The following is a 15,153-nucleotide window of genomic DNA, read 5'->3' as shown; positions in this document are numbered from 1 at the left end:
TCTCCTCCTCCCCACTGCGCCCCTCTCCTGGGTCTTCGCCTCCAGCACCGGGGACAGCTCCAGCCCCCGGAACAATGGACCCCACCTTAGGGCTCCTCTATAAATTCTCCATCTTAGTGTCTTGCCCAACTCGTGATTGGGGAGTAAGATGGGGGAAGGGTTATTATCAACAGGACCAGCTGCTCTTCTGGGGGCGGGAAGGGAGTCAGAGAGGAAGGAGATAGAAAGAGGGCGTGGCTCTTGTCTGGATTGTGCGTCCCTCTCCAGGGTAGAGAATTTGTATTCCACCCCTGAGACTGACATCACTGATGTCAGGGGAAAGGAGGTGGGAGTGGGGAGGGGGGTGTGGAGGGGGGAGGTTTTTGTTGAGGAGAGCGCGGCCGGAGAGCAGAGCTCCGGGACCCAGGTGACCGGGAAAGCAGGCAGCCCCAGCAGCGGGAGCAGCCGGCAGCAGCCCAGGCCCGGGGACCAGGGTGGGGGTGGGAGGGGGGCAGAGGGGAGGAGCTGAAGGGGGGCGGCAGGGCAAAAGGGACCCCGGAGCCCTGCCGCCATCAGAGATCCAGCATCTGGCATCAGGGATCTTCGGACCCAGCAGAAGGATCAGCCACAGGGGAGGTGTCCTCCCGGGAAAGCCAACGAGAGCTCCACCTGCCCCACATCAGGAGTGCCCCCACCCCTGAAGCTGCTGGCAACCTACCAGGCCCCTCCCCCCTAAGCCTCCTTCTCCATCACCCTCCGCAGGCCCTTTCCCCCCTCCAGCTCTTAGCCCCCAGTCCCCAGCGCCCCTGATACCACCCTGATCCTCCAGGTCCTGAGCACACTGACCCTCATCCTGGGATATCTGCCAGATCTCTGGGAGGGAGGTCATTTGTCTGGGCTATGCCCCCTGGTGGCATGACAGTGTCTGCCTAGACCCCTGACCCCTAGCCCTCAACTCCCTGGGCCTCCTTTGTGTGAAGACCTGCCCCTCTGCTCAGCACTGTGGTTGGGGGCCAAAGGGAAAGCCAGCTCCGGCTGGGCCCCGGCCCCCACCACTTGCCTCCTTGCTGGGCAGCTCCCCTTGGCCTTTGGGCCTCTCCCTGATCCCTTCGGCCCCTTCTCCTGGGCCGCCCCAATGAAGGAGCCGGATGCCATCAAGCTGTTTGTGGGGCAGATCCCGAGGCATCTGGAGGAAAAGGACCTGAAGCCCATCTTCGAACAGTTCGGTCGGATCTTCGAGCTGACTGTCATCAAGGACAAGTACACCGGGCTGCACAAGGGTGAGGGGTCAGGCCAGGCTGGAGAGGTGTCAGGGGTGGGAGGGGAGGCTAGGAGGAGGGGAAGCCAGCCTGGAGGGCCTGAGTGGCTGGAAAAGACGAATGTGGAAGGAAAGAGTTCAGGGGCTAAGGAGTCGATGGAAGGGCTGGAAAAGAACAGCCAGGGTGAGCAGGGACTCAGATGCAGGCCCGAGGAGGGCCTCTTTGGGGGAAGAGTTGTGGATGGGGATGCAGAGATGTGGATCCTAGAGATGGGGGGTGGAGGGGTGGGGGTGGTGGTGGTGGTGGTGGTGTGGATGAACTCAAAGAAGGATGAAGGACCAAGAGATCTGGTTTGGGAAATAAGGAACCCAGCAGGTGCGCGCGCGCGCGTGTGCGTGTGTGTGTGTGTGCATGTGTGCACATGCGGCTGCGAATGTTAGTGACCTCAGACATTATTGGGGTGGGGGTCAACGTAGTAAGAGTGGACAGGGACTGGGCAGGGCAGCTCCAGGACCCAAGAGAGGGACCTGAGAAGCAGGGTATGATGGACAGAGACTGGTACAGATCTGGGAAGTATACGGGCAGGAAGTTAAGAGCGCTGGGCCAAGAGGCACTCCTCTGGCCTGTCCAGGGCTGTGCACTCTCACTAAGCAGGGTCAGGCCCCGGTCAGGACTTGGAGAGCTCCAGGCACTGGGGGTTGTGGTGGGGGTGGGGGCCGCTGTCTCCCCCTCCACTGGCCTAGAGATTTGTAGGGAACTGCTCTCCCCTTTTCTTCTCCTCTATCTCACTCTCCACCCTCCACCTGCCTCCCTCAGAGTTGGAGAGAGATGAGGAATTGGGAAAATGGAGAGGAGAGGGGTGATAGGGACCAAGATGGAGGGAGGTGGAGGCGAAGGAGAAGGGGAAAATAGGCCAGCTGTAAGGAAGAGAGGAACACATTGCGCACTTGTCTGGCCAGCACATGCTCCTTTTACCCCAACACCAAGCCCCCTCTCTGGATATCACCACCATATAAACCTCCGAGGCTCTGGGGCTCTGCCCCGAGACTCCCTGGGGCGAAATGTCTGGGCCCTCAGACAGGTCCCCACTCCCGCAGGCAGAAGGTGGAAAGAAGAGACAAGCCTCCCAGTCCTTAGTCTCACGGTGTGGGGAGACTTTTAGGGAGAGGAGACCAGGGACTCACCCCCACCCGGTCTCTTTGCCCCTGCCCCTCCTCAGGATGTGCCTTCCTGACATACTGTGCCCGCGATTCAGCCCTGAAGGCCCAGAGCGCCCTGCACGAACAGAAGACGCTTCCAGGGGTGAGTCCCGTATTTGCAGGGCCAGGGGTCTGAGAAGGGCCCTAGAAGGGACAGGGGGCTCACCACCTTCCTGAGACATGGAGCTCATTTTCTACTTCCTCTCAACACCAGGAAGCACCCCTCTCCTTCTAACACCCCTCTTTATTGCTGAAGATGCATGCATTTTTCTACCTGGAGAGAAGACAGACAGCAATTAGCAGAGCAAATGTGACCTTTGTAAGGAGGAGATGCAGCCCTGTCCCCACTTCCCAACCTGCTCTTGGGGCAACACTTAGAGAATTCAGCTGGTTGGGAAGCGTGGGGATAGACTTTGATCACCAAGTGTGCAACAAAATGAGCAGGAGGCACCCAGGCACTCTTGTGGCTCTGCAGGGGCAGCTGGTGCCTGCTGGACTTCCATCTTTGTCTCTGCTGGCTTCTGAACTCTAGCAGACTCCCCCATGTCTCCTAGGAAGAGCCTCGGGCATCAGAGTGGAGTAGGGCCCCGGTGGGCCCCCGGCTGGGGGTCAAGCAGGGTCAGGGGCAGGCCTCATTGCGGACGATGCCCAAAGTGTGCCCAGGGTAGCAGGGGTGCCTGCCCTCCGCCATTGCCTCTCTCCTGCAAGGTCAGAGCTCTTTTTCTCTTCTTCTGAGACAGGCTTGCAGATTGCCCCAGGCCTGGGCTGGCAGGGATGGAGAATCTTGGGCTGTCCCCAGTCATGCGCCTGGGGGGGAAGGATGTACCATTCCATGCTGCTGTCTGTCCACTTCCGCTGTCTTCCGCCCTGTGAGCTCAGGATGTAGTACTGAGAGCTAACCCCACCCCTACCCTCCGCAAACATTTGCTGAGCACAACCTGGGTGCTGGAGACACACGTGTCACAGCCTCTGCCCCTTCCCCCATGTGGGAAATGGAGAAAAAGGCTGATTCCCCATCTCTTCCTGGGAGGGAAATAGACAGATGGGCAAAGAGGGTGGGGGCATCCAGGAAAGTTAGAACTGCTTCAACCACTCCCAACTTCAAACCTTCAGTAGGTCTGTGCCCCACCCCCTCCCCGTGGCCCTCAACCCTTGAATGCACAGGAGAGCAAATCTCGCAGCCAAGCCGGCTTTCAGCCCACCGCCTCATCCTAGCTGGTGGCCAGGCAGCCAGAACAGCCATTGCCCATGGAATCAAGGACCTGGGCGAGTGTGTGAGAAGGCTTGGGATCCAGGGAGCCCACAGGTGTGGGTGTGCATGCACGTGCGTGCGCCCTGCCAGGCTGGGTTTGTGGGTGTAGGTACACACGTCCCCGGGCAGCCTGGTTTCCATCACGTCACATCTCAACTTTCCTTTCCTTCCTTTTCTCTGTGGACACCCTGACAGATCAGTAGTTTTCATCTCTATCACCGTGTCTCCGGCTCTTTCTGTTGTCTTGCTCTCAGAGCCCCCCACCACGGGAACCAGAAGGGGCCAGGGAGAAGGCAGAGAGAAGAAGGGAGCCTAGAGTGCAGACTTGGTGACAGGGATGGCCTGGGAGTGGACATAAGCCCCCAGGGCCTTCTGTGCCAGCCGGGGCACCTGTCATGGGTCTGCCCCCTCCAGCTGCCTGTGTGCTCAGGCAGGGCTCCAGCTGCCCAGGGTGTAGAAAGGCGCCACCTCCCCTTCCAGAAAAAATAGGCCCAGGGTGGGAGGTAAGGGAGAAGAGCGACTGGTTAATGATTGTCTAGCCCTGCCCCTGCGTGAGCTCTCAGGTGACACTGAGGCCTCCGCTTTGGCCCTTGCTTCAGGGGACAGAATCCAGGTTGTCCTGACAGAGCCTTATCTAATAGGAAATGGGGGATTCCGTCCTCTATAGGGCCCCACATTCTGGGGGTTGGGGGGAGCAGATCAGGGCAGTCTAGGGGAACAGATGTCTGTGACCAGGCTCTGCCTACCCCTTTGTACCCCCCCCCCCCAGGTCTTTTCTCTGCCACCTGCCGTCCTGGCAGTGTTGTTTGTGCATGTGTGTGCACACAAGTGTGTATAGTGTGCCAGCTCTGTGGGAAGTTCTTCCTGCTGTCTAACCTCTACACCCTCCTAATATGGGCTCTTTCTGGTTTTTTTTTTTTAAGAGATTTTATTTTTAAGTAATCTCTACACCCAGCGCAGGGCTCGAACTCACAACCCCGAGATCAAGAGTTGCGTGCCCCACTGACTGAGCCAGCCAGGCGCCCCAGTACAGGCTCTCTTTTACTGGGAGCATTTAGCTCTCTCTCCTTTCTCCTCATCTTTGTCACCCCAGAATCTGGAAGGTGCCACCATATTAGGGTGATGCTTAAGCTGCAAAGAGGAAGAATGGAGGCTGGGCCTGTGGCTGTCAAGCCCCATTTCCTTTTCTCTCTCTTGAGTATTCCCAGGAGGGGCTCTGCCAGAAGCCCCTGGATTCCTCCTGCCAGCAGGGTGTGGCCTCCTGGGGAGGGACTCTTCCTGCCTAGCCTGCCCTACCCCCTTTCCTTGGGCCCAAATCCCACTCTGGAGACATGGGCCCTCACTGTCGGCTCATTGTGTGGCCAGCGGACTCTGCCCCATGGAGAGGACCCGTGTGCAGTCCTGGACACTTGGAGGAAGGAAGTCTGGAGCCAGGGATGGTAGAGCAGCAGGCCTTGCCCTCGGGAGAACCAGATTTGCTGGAAATAATGAGCTCTTCCTGGAAGTGGGGTCTTTGCTACTGGGGATGAGGATGAGGGTCTTATGAGTGACCAAGCTGGTGGGGGGCCTGAGTGACACTTGAAGTATAAATAGCTTCTTCTTCTTTGGGAGGCCCTTGGGAGGGCTTATCACCTGGCTGGCGGTGGCTAGGGAAGAGAGGCGCCCGGCTCCCGGTTGCCAGGTAAACAGGGCCCAGCTGGACTCAAGGGAGGGGGCAGGTGTGCCCGAGCTGAGCTAACAAAGAGCGAGCTTCCCACAGGAAGTGCCAAGCCAAGAAGGAGAGGCTGGGCATGGGGCAGCTGCCTGTGAGGGAGTGAGGGGACCCTTCCATTCAGTGTGGTCTGTGCTGTGGCCTGTGCGCTTGCGTGTGTCTTTGTGTGAATCTATATCAGCTGATATTTATTGAGGTGCTATTTTTGTGCCTGGGAGCCTGTGCAGCAAGGGAATGGCATCCTTTCTCTCTGGGTCTCAGCCCCCCTCCCCTCAACTGGAACAGCAAATCCTCAGGGGCTTTTGGGAAGGGGTTAGTGTCAAGGAAAGAATTCCCTGATGCTGTGAAAGCACCCTCGTTAGGATTCTACCTCTTCTGTAGGGGGGTGGCTGGTGCTGAGGAGCACAGCGAGGGGGAGGGTACATGACTGAGAGCCCTGAGCATCTGACACCCCCCCCCACACCTCTCTGTCACACGCGCGCGCGCACGCACACACACACACACACACACACACACTCCTGAAGAGATTGAGTCTCTCGATGGGATAATCCCAGATTGCTGGAGGATAAAGCTGGGGGCAGATTGGCTGGAGGATTTGGGGGACTGTGACCCACCTCCCCCAACCAGCTGCTCTCAGATCTATACATGGGGGTAGGGCAGGGCAGGAGTGTCAGCTGAGGTGGGACTTAGATTGGATCCAGGGCTGGGGATACCTCACCAGCAGAGTCCAGTCAGGCTGTCTGGGATGACCTGATGCTGGGGAAGAGGGTCCAGGATGAGAAGGGGCAGGAAGCAACGATCAATCCTGCCCTTCTTTGTGTGAGGCACACAAGATCTCCAAAAGGCTAGAACACTAGAGCTGAGGGGAACCTGACTCACCACCACCGGATCTGCCCCCACTGTTTTAGATGAGGAAATTGAGGCCTTGAGGAGAAAAGTGACTTATCCAAGGTCACCCAGCTAGTGAGTGGTGGGGCCAGTCCTGAGCCCCAGGCCAGTGCCTTTCCTGCAGATACCTGTAGCCCCCCGAGAATGTAGATAAATGGTTTCTTTTGTTAATATTTATTTTTGGTCGCTGGAGCTAGGACTGCCCCACCATCCGATGAGCGGGGTGGGGTTACCAGGTGTGGCCCCGATGGTCCTAGTCCGCAATAGCAAAGTATTTTCAGATGTGAAACACTGAGTCCTTCCCCTCCCTCCAGTTCCGAAGGTGCTTCCCACCCTAGTTAAGGAAGTCAACCTGCAGGAGTCATTGCTAAGTCTTCTCACCAGACAAGAACATGGAGAGTGGAACTGGGGGGTGTCTGCATTTCCACGGGAGACTGAACAAAGGGAGTGAGAAGGCAGAGCTCTGGAGGACTTCAGAGTACGGGGAGGGTCTCACACAAGCACGGGACAGCGGTTCCTCCTTCAGAGCCCTCTCAGCCGGGAGACACCAAGGATTTGATCTAGAGGAGGAAGGCAGGGGAAGGGACAGTGTGGCCCAGCAGAGCCTGCTGGGCACACAGATCAGGAAGCTTGTCCTGGCCCCTCCCCCACCTCCCAGCCCCCACTGAATCTTCCACCCCCAGCACACCCTGTTCCCACCCCCCCACACACACGCTCCTTCTCCGGGTGTGTGGAGCAGCAGAAGTGATGACGTCACCACGGTCGCCAGGGCGACGGGAGGGATAAATCAGGCTGAGTGGGCGGTTGCCATGGCGCGCATTCTCCCGTTGCCACGGAGACTGGGCATCTGCTCCCTTTGTGCTGCCCGAGTGCCTTCCCCCTGGGGTCAAGGGGTGTAGGGGGGCAGAAAGAGAGGCAGACACACCTCTAGGGGTCAGAAGGAAGTCGGGCATCTGTGGGGTGTCCCTTGGTCTTGTCTTCTTCGGGGCTGCTTGATGGAGTGGCCTCTGTGGCTCCTACTTTGTAAAATTGAGGGAGCTCTTGCCGAATAGCCCTTTGGTTGGGCTCTGACTCCGAACCCAGGTCCTATGGACAGTTCCATTCTCCCCCCAAAGAGAGCATCACTTATCCCTGGCCGTGTCACCTGAGGCCTCGCCGGAGCCTGGAGCCAGCCCCAGGAGCAGCCTCCTCTACATCCTCGCCTTCCACTGCCTCTAATCCGCTCAGGTCCTAATCCTAAACAAGATTAGGCCCATCCCTTTCTTCCCATCAGCAATTTAGGGCCTGGGGTTTACTCCCTCTAGCCTCTCTGCAGGTTCCGGCCTGGGGAGGGCTCTTGGGGGTGTGGGGGGGAGCTCCGAGCGGGTCCCCAGCAGTTGCCTTCTCTTCTCCCCTTTTAGATGAACAGGCCGATCCAGGTCAAGCCAGCCGACAGCGAGAGCCGAGGAGGTAGGTTCTGGACCTTTAGACTTTGGATTCAGTCATTCCCCGCCAACCTGCAGGCCCCGAGGCTTGGAGAAGCTGAGGGACAGCCTCTCTGGAGGAAGAAAATCTGAGAATTCCAAAGGGTTCCCAGTCACGGTGGGGACTGGAGGCAGTGTGGCCGGAGGGGATGTGATCCAGCCCACTGTCGAGATGCAAAAACCGAAGCCTGGGGAAAAGTACAAGTCCTTCAGAACCGGGCTGAGCGCTCAGTGGAACTGGGCCCCATTGCCCCAGACGTCACCAGTGTCACATGCTAGAAGCATTAGTCCCATGGTTAGGGGAGCCTCTGCAGCTCCAGGGAGTTGCTGAAGTTCATGAAACGGCAGGATGTCTACCTGTCCTGAGCGGAAGTAGCCAGGAGGCCCTGAACATGCCCCTCCTCCTGTGCCCTACCCCCCAGAAGACCGGAAGCTCTTTGTGGGGATGCTAGGGAAGCAGCAGACAGATGAGGACGTCAGAAAGATGTTCGAGCCTTTTGGGACCATAGACGAGTGCACTGTGCTCCGGGGGCCAGATGGCACCAGCAAAGGTACCCAGTCGCTACCCCTTCCCCAACTGGGCCCTCTGGCCTTCCTGCCCCTCCCCCATCGATTCCCCCGGGGCAACAGGGATGGTGGGGACCTGTGAGGGTGGGCACTCACCCTTTTCCTCATTGCTCTTGAATCCTGTAGGCTGCGCCTTTGTGAAGTTCCAGACCCACGCTGAGGCCCAGGCAGCCATCAACACCCTTCACAGCAGCCGGACCCTGCCAGTGAGCACCCCCACTTACATTCACATTTCAGATGGCATCTTCCCACTGTGACCCCTAGCCCTGTCCCTTACCTCCTAGCCTTGCCATCCTCTCTGGCCTCCTCCACTGCTCCGCCTCTCCATCTTCCGTCTCTTCTCCCACCTTCCCGTACCCTCATCCCCACCGGCTGGGCATCTGAACACTTGCTTAGAGGCCCCGCGTGCCCTCTGCACATTAGCAGAGGGTCAACCCAAGGCACCTGTGGAGGGCTCTCCAGCAGAGCACACATCTCAAATGGAACTAGCTGGCTCCGAAGCTTCCTCGGCAGAGGCAGGGCAAGGCTTTAGCAGGAACTTGGTCCAGACGATGCAACACTGGGGAGAGCACTGCATTCCAGATTCTGAGATTCTACAACAGTTCTTGCAAATGTTCTTGGGCTGGGTTTTTATTTAGTGCAGGGTGGTATTAAAATGTGAGGCTTCATCCTCCGAGCACACCACGAGGACTGGGGTGCAGGGGTAGGAGTCACGGTGGGGGGCTGCGGCAGCTACAGGCACGACCAGCCTGAGATTAAACATTTGCTGTGGTTGATCCACCCTGGGGATAACTTCTGGCCCAGATGCCTCAGGGAGAGGCCAGGGATGCCCTTTGGATTCTAGTCAGCCTTTCCCTTTTCAAGCACATGCCTTCAAGTTCCTCAACTTTTTCTAGTGTCTGGCACACCCTGGCACAGGGGGAGAGTGGGATTAAAATCTCCGCCTTTGCCGGAGGCACAGTGATGGCTGCTCTCCCAAAGAGGCCAAACCTTCATGGGCGGAACTGAGGCTGGGTCCTGAGGGCTCTGGGAAGGAAAGACCCCAACCCTGTCCCTCTGACCACACATGCGGCCCACGCCCAGGGTGCCTCGTCCAGCCTGGTGGTGAAGTTTGCTGACACAGAGAAGGAGCGAGGTCTCCGCCGAATGCAGCAGGTGGCCACCCAGCTGGGCATGTTCAGCCCCATCGCCCTGCAGTTTGGAGCCTACAGCGCCTACACCCAGGCCGTGAGCACTGACCCCTGGTGCTGGGCACAGCCTGTCCCCAGCTCCTCCTGGCCTCCGGGACCCACCCCCATCCTCCCCGTGTCAAGGCCCAGGGTTGGGAGGGGAGCCGGGCCAGGCACAGGGGACCCAGCCCCACTGTCCTCTCTTCCCCACCCCCCAGCTGATGCAGCAGCAGGCAGCCCTGGTAGCGGCTCACAGTGCCTACCTCAGCCCCATGGCCACCATGGCTGCCGTGCAGATGCAGCACATGGCTGCCATCAATGCCAATGGCCTCATTGCCACCCCCATCACCCCATCCTCAGGTAAGGCCCGGGCAAGGCAGGCTGGGCTGGTGTGAATGGGATGATGGGATGAGTCGGATGAACTACCACATGGTGTGGGGGGCAGTGGGGGGTGGGACACAGGGGCACTCCTCGAGGGGAGGCCATGGATAGGGTCTGGAAGGGACTTCGGGGCTGAGAGCAGCCTGCTTCCTCCTCCCTTCTGCCCTCAGACTTGCTGACTGGTTCTCTGCGTGTGTGTGTGTGTGTGTGTGTGTGTGTGTGTGTGTGTGTCTGCGTCTCTGCTCTGCTCTGTCGCTCCCTCCTCCCCCAGGAACCAGCACCCCTCCTGCCATGGCCGCCACGCCCGTCTCTGCGATCCCTGCCGCCCTGGGTGTCAACGGCTACAGCCCGGTGCCCACCCAGCCCACTGGGCAGCCTGCCCCCGATGCTCTGTATCCCAACGGGGTTCACCCCTACCCAGGTGGGGGTCTCCGCCTGCCCACCCCTCTCCCCAGCAACCATCCAAGCTGCCACTCCCCCTGCCAGCAGACAGCTGTGACACACCTTCCGGCCCTAGGCCTCGGGGTTAGAGGGTGCTTTCTCCTGCTCTGTACTCCCTGGGCCGGGATGCTCCCTCCTGTCGCCAGCCAGAGAAGCTGAGGCTTCGGCCAGGGTTGCACAGCCAGTCACAGACTCCAGGCTCTGTGTGTTGGCGCGCTGTCCTGTCACGCCCGGGCCTGCGTGGCCATCCCCCCCTGCTGTCCCCCGCCTCCGCCGTCCCCCCCACCACCCGCTGCCATCCTGCCCCTCCGGCCCTCTCCCCCCCCCACCCCTCCCCGTGCTCTGCACCCCGCCCCACCCTCACAGTGGGTGCCACCCTTCCCAGCCCAGAGCCCCGCGGCCCCCGTGGACCCCCTGCAGCAGGCCTACGCGGGGATGCAGCACTACACAGGTGAGGAGCCCCGGGCCCCTGACAGGAGGGACCAAGCAGGACGGGGGCTGGGCTTTGAGGCGCCCTGCCAGCTACCCCTTCAGGCTTCCTGACCACGGGTCCCACCTTTAGGGGCAGGGCACCCAGAGTCACAGGCAGCCCCTTTCCTGCCTCCTCTCGGCCCTGTCGACCTCACTGGCCTGGGCTATCGGGGAGGGAGATGGGGTGGCCAGAGCGTGCTGGAGGCCAGGGGGATCCCGGGACCCCCATTAGCTCTGTCTGTTTTCCTACCCCAGCAGCCTACCCAGCAGCCTACAGCCTGGTTGCGCCCGCGTTCCCACAGCCTCCCGCCCTGGTCGCCCAGCAGCCCCCCCCTCCTCCCCAGCAGCAGCAGCAACAGCAGCAGCAGCAGCAGCAGCAAAGGGAAGGTGCGGCCTGGGCGGGTCCCCCCGGCTGCCAGCCTTCAGGGATGGAAAGTGCCCTTGTCTGGGCTGGGGACTCCCTGTCGCCTGCTCCAAGCCTGGCTCTGTCCCCTCGTGTGGGAAGAAAGCGAGTGGGGATGAGGTGTCTGGCACCACACGTACGCAGGGGGCTGGGACTGAAGGGTCCTTCAGGACCTGCCTTCCCTGGGGCCAGTCACCGAGCTCTTCCTCTGTCTCTGCTGCTGCCACCTAGGCCCTGACGGCTGCAACATCTTCATCTACCACCTGCCCCAGGAGTTCACAGACTCAGAGATCCTCCAGATGTTTGTCCCCTTTGGCCATGTCATCTCAGCCAAAGTCTTTGTTGACCGGGCCACCAACCAGAGCAAGTGTTTTGGTAAGAATAGGACGATCCCAAACCCGAAATATGGCACGTGTTGGCCACACTCCAGACGAGGACAAGGTCTGAGACGTTGGAAGGCATTTAGGGTCGCGGTGGGCCCAAACTTTGAAACCCAGATTGTCCCAGAGTTGGAGAGAACCATTCCTTACACCCACGACATCCCATACCAGCTGCTGTCCGGGCTCAGCCCGTCCTCCAAATGCCACAGCTTCGCCCTTTCTCCTTGAGCACTGGTCACGTTCATGCTCCGTGAGGTCTGGAAGAGGCTCAGCAAGTGGAGTTTTTTGCCTTCGAGTCTTTGAAAGGTTGCTTCAGGGGAGAAAGGGCTTTGTCCTCCTTGCTTGAGGGGTCACGTAGGGCCAGAAGGGGTGTTTGCAAAAGGCAGGTTCAGAGTTATCCAGGCTAAGGCAGGGGCTGCCCTTCAAAGAGTGCCAGAAAGACTGTCCTAGTGCATGTGACTGGCTGGACTGCATTCATTCACTCAACCCATCGATCAGCAGCTACCCATCAAATGCCTACCATGTGCCAGGCAGCTCTCCAGGCATCCGGGATCCCTGGAGAAGTAGGGTGGTGCCCGGGAACCAAAGAGCACGTTCTGGCCCTAAGCACAGGCGAGTGAGGCGAGCTTGGGCCGGGCCTTATGCCCCTCTCACCTCAGGCTTTGTGAGTTTCGACAATCCGGCCAGCGCTCAGGCTGCCATCCAGGCCATGAACGGTTTCCAGATTGGCATGAAGCGCCTCAAAGTCCAGCTAAAGCGGCCTAAGGATGCCAACAGGCCCTACTGAGGGCCCCCAGGTGGGTCCTGCTCCCGTCCTGTGACCTCTCCAGCTCCCGCACACTGAAGCCAGGGCCCTCACTCGGACTGCCCCACCCCCTATTCCCTCAGCCTCGGGGATGCCCACTCCCACCCCGCCCCTGATGCTGGGCACTTGAAGCAGGGATCTGGTATCACTCCCTCCACTACTGTGTTTCAACCACCTGAGTTATTCTCTCTCTCTCTCTCTCTCTCTCTCTCTCTTACACACACACACACACACACACACACATACACACACACTGTGACCCCAGAGGGAGCCAAGTCTGTCTATATCTGTGTCTACTCCCCAGATCTTTCTCAGTATCTGGTTTCGTTTGTCTGGTCAGTGTCCATGTGTTCGTGCGTCTCTCTCTGGTTTTCCTTTGGGTCAGAGTGGAATTAGGGGAGTAGAGTTGGGGGAGGGGCAAGGGGGCTGGCTGAGGATACTGGAGGGTCCTAGAATCATGGCTCCTGGAATATACATTCTCCTGAGAGGTGGGGACATCAGACCTTCGGTGCCCTGGACTCCAGGTAGTATAGACTCTGGATTCTTATGTAATACAGACCCATGGGACAGTGGAGAGTTCACAGAACAGACTGGGGGGAGTCCAAGCTTCAGGCCTCCCAGGAGCAGCTTCAGTTCAGGTGGAGGAGGCCAAATAGAATGCCGGACTGCCTGAATTTTACTGAATGGGTCCCCTTCCCTGCACTGCCCATCACCACCCCACAGCCTCATGGCCTCAGAGCCGTGAACTTTGGTGACTTTTGTGTTTAATTTCCTTTGGGCCAAACCCCTGAAAAAACACAACCCAAGAACAATACCCACATTTTCTGTTTCTCCCCCTTTCCCCCCAATCCTGGCTGCTTAACTCCCCCCACCCTGGGGGCCCCCCAGCCCAGGGCCCGTGTCCATTGTCGGCCGAAGCCCCCATCCCCGGACCCCTGCTCCGGGCCCCTGTAAGTTGCATGGAACGAGCGTGTTGTCTTTGGAGCCGATTGTTTGTTATTTGGGGAGGGGGCCGTGGAGGGAAAGCGCCCTTCAGCCCAGGGTCAGGGCCGGGGGCAGCTCGCGGGATGTGCTTGGTCAACAGTGGTTGGTGACTGTGGTCTGTGTTCTGTGCATTTCTCTCTCGCTTTCTTTGTTCCTTTCTGGAAAGGAATGAGAGTGCTCTCCAGGGGCTGGGGGGGTCTCAGCCCTCAAGTCTGCAGCCCCAAGCCCAGCCCCAGGCCCTCACCTGGCCGCCTTGCTCTTTCTCCAGGTGTCTGTCCGCTGCCCCTTCTCCTCCTTTCTCTTAGCTGTCTCTGCCTGCCTGCCTGTTGTCTCACTCCTTTGCTTTGTCCCCTCCAGTCCCTGTCGCCGTGTCTTCCAGCCTTTCTCTCATGGGCTGTGTGAATATCTCCTTCTGAATGTCCTTTGGTTTCTTGTATCCTGGGCCCTCTCCCTCCTGTCTCCTCAGTCCCTGCCCCTTGTCCAACAGCTGGGGGGCTCCGTTTGGACTGAAGCCTTCCCGATGACCTGCCCCAGGCGGCCCCATCCTGTACTGCGTCGGCCAGCCCAGCTACCTCTTCCCCCGCAGGGCCTGCAGTGCACTGGCTCTGTCTTCCCCGCAGCTTCACTCACGTCTCCTTCCTTTGCAGGTCTGGAGACACCAGAGGAAGGGGCGCCACACCCCGCTCCCCACGACTGGCCCCAGCCCTCTCTGCACACCTGCCCAGGGCCTCCATTGGGCTCTGGGGCAAAAGCTGCTTCATAGCCCTGGGGGAGCAGGACACCGGCCCATCCCAGCACCCCGCCCCTCCTGAAGGGCCTGTTTCCTCCCAGGTGCCCTTTTGGCCTTTGTGAGGGACCAAGGGACAGGCTCGAAGGCTCCGGGGGATCTGCCTTCTGCTGGGGCTCCTGTGGTGACCTTCTGGCCCAGCTTTCGCACTTGCGTCCCCCACCAGCGGGCCTGTGGCCCCGGGAGGGCAGCGGGGGCCTCCCACAAGCTCCCCACCTCACCTTTGCCCCAGCCTCTTCCCCACCTTAGGGGTTTCTCAGAAGCTGGTTCTACACTCCCTGCCACCCTCAGCTAGAGGTAGAATATCCCTGGACCCTGGACCCTGGGCCCCCGGCCCTAAAACTCACTGCCTCCCCCATGGGCCCCTCTAAGGAGGGTGTGGGGGAGCCCTGAGGGCTGCCTCTCCACCAGTCAGCCACAGAGACCCTCCTCCTTTCACGAGGAAAAGACTTCCCGCGAACCCCTAAGAATGTTTACAGTCTCTGCTGGTCCCTCCGTGTAAATACCACTACCACCGTGCGTTATCCAGCCCGGCCCGGCCCGGATGCTGCCACCTCTCTTTCTGGGAGTTTAGACAATGTTTCCCTTGGATTTTTTCTCTCTCTTGATTTCTCCCTTTGCTTTGGGGGTAATTGGGTGTTTGGGAGGAGGGGTGTGGGGAGGGTGACAGGGGTTTATTACCTGATCATTTTCTTTAGAAAGAGGTTTTAGGGGAAAGAAACGGGTGGGGGGAGGGAGTGGTAAGGGGAGACTGGGGAGTCCGTTTCAGACACTTCTCTATGCTTAACTTATTTATTTATTGCATTTTACTTTTAAAGAGTTGGTCTTTTCTGTCTAAATAAAGAAAACAGTTTAAAAGCATCAAGTGAGAGTCTTGGAAGATTGAGGGTAGGGGATTTTGTGCACTGGGGAGGGGAGGAAGGGAGGCGTAGGAGAGAAGCTTGTCAGGAGGGTCCAAGACCTTTGAGCAGGCCCAGGCCTTGGCTGGCTTCACGATCCCATTCTTCCACCTTT

The 15,153-nt window shown here is 59.2% G+C and overlaps 1 protein-coding gene and 1 long non-coding RNA gene across 9 annotated transcripts; one reads left to right on the top strand and one right to left on the bottom strand.

The window, feature by feature from the left end:
- Nucleotides 1-360: 360 nt before the first annotated feature.
- CELF3 (CUGBP Elav-like family member 3) lies at nt 361-15,000 on the top strand. 6 transcript variants are annotated; one of them, XM_019837853.3, is made up of 14 exons: nt 361-406; nt 1,154-1,259; nt 2,458-2,540; nt 7,689-7,737; nt 8,174-8,302; nt 8,445-8,524; nt 9,402-9,545; nt 9,706-9,847; nt 10,140-10,289; nt 10,695-10,760; nt 11,036-11,167; nt 11,415-11,558; nt 12,223-12,360; nt 14,000-15,000. In XM_019837853.3, the coding sequence occupies exons 4-13, from the start codon at nt 7,689-7,691 to the stop codon at nt 12,348-12,350; spliced, it is 1,164 nt and encodes a 387-aa protein (XP_019693412.1). In that variant the 5' UTR covers nt 361-406; nt 1,154-1,259; nt 2,458-2,540; the 3' UTR covers nt 12,351-12,360; nt 14,000-15,000. The 6 variants fall into 6 exon arrangements, with proteins under 6 accessions (XP_019693412.1, XP_019693411.1, XP_019693410.1 ...); XM_019837852.3 differs by lacking the exon at nt 361-406 and having other exon boundaries at nt 493-1,259; nt 8,177-8,302; XM_019837851.3 differs by lacking the exon at nt 361-406 and having other exon boundaries at nt 493-1,259; nt 11,039-11,167.
- LOC123379065 lies at nt 6,447-8,993 on the bottom strand. Of its 3 annotated transcripts, XR_006583048.1 has the most exons (3): nt 8,415-8,993; nt 7,214-7,939; nt 6,447-6,848 (listed from the first exon to the last, which is right to left on the bottom strand). It is a non-coding gene; the product is annotated as an uncharacterized LOC123379065 (long non-coding RNA). The 3 variants fall into 3 exon arrangements; XR_006583049.1 differs by lacking the exon at nt 7,214-7,939; XR_006583050.1 differs by lacking the exons at nt 7,214-7,939; nt 8,415-8,993 and adding an exon at nt 6,977-7,010.
- Nucleotides 15,001-15,153: the final 153 nt, after the last annotated feature.

This window comes from Felis catus, chromosome C1, assembly GCF_018350175.1.
Source record: "Felis catus isolate Fca126 chromosome C1, F.catus_Fca126_mat1.0, whole genome shotgun sequence".
Classification (NCBI taxonomy): Eukaryota; Metazoa; Chordata; class Mammalia; order Carnivora; family Felidae; genus Felis; species Felis catus.
Note: the sequence above shows the minus strand (reverse complement) of the source record. Positions and strands in the feature narration are given on the sequence as shown.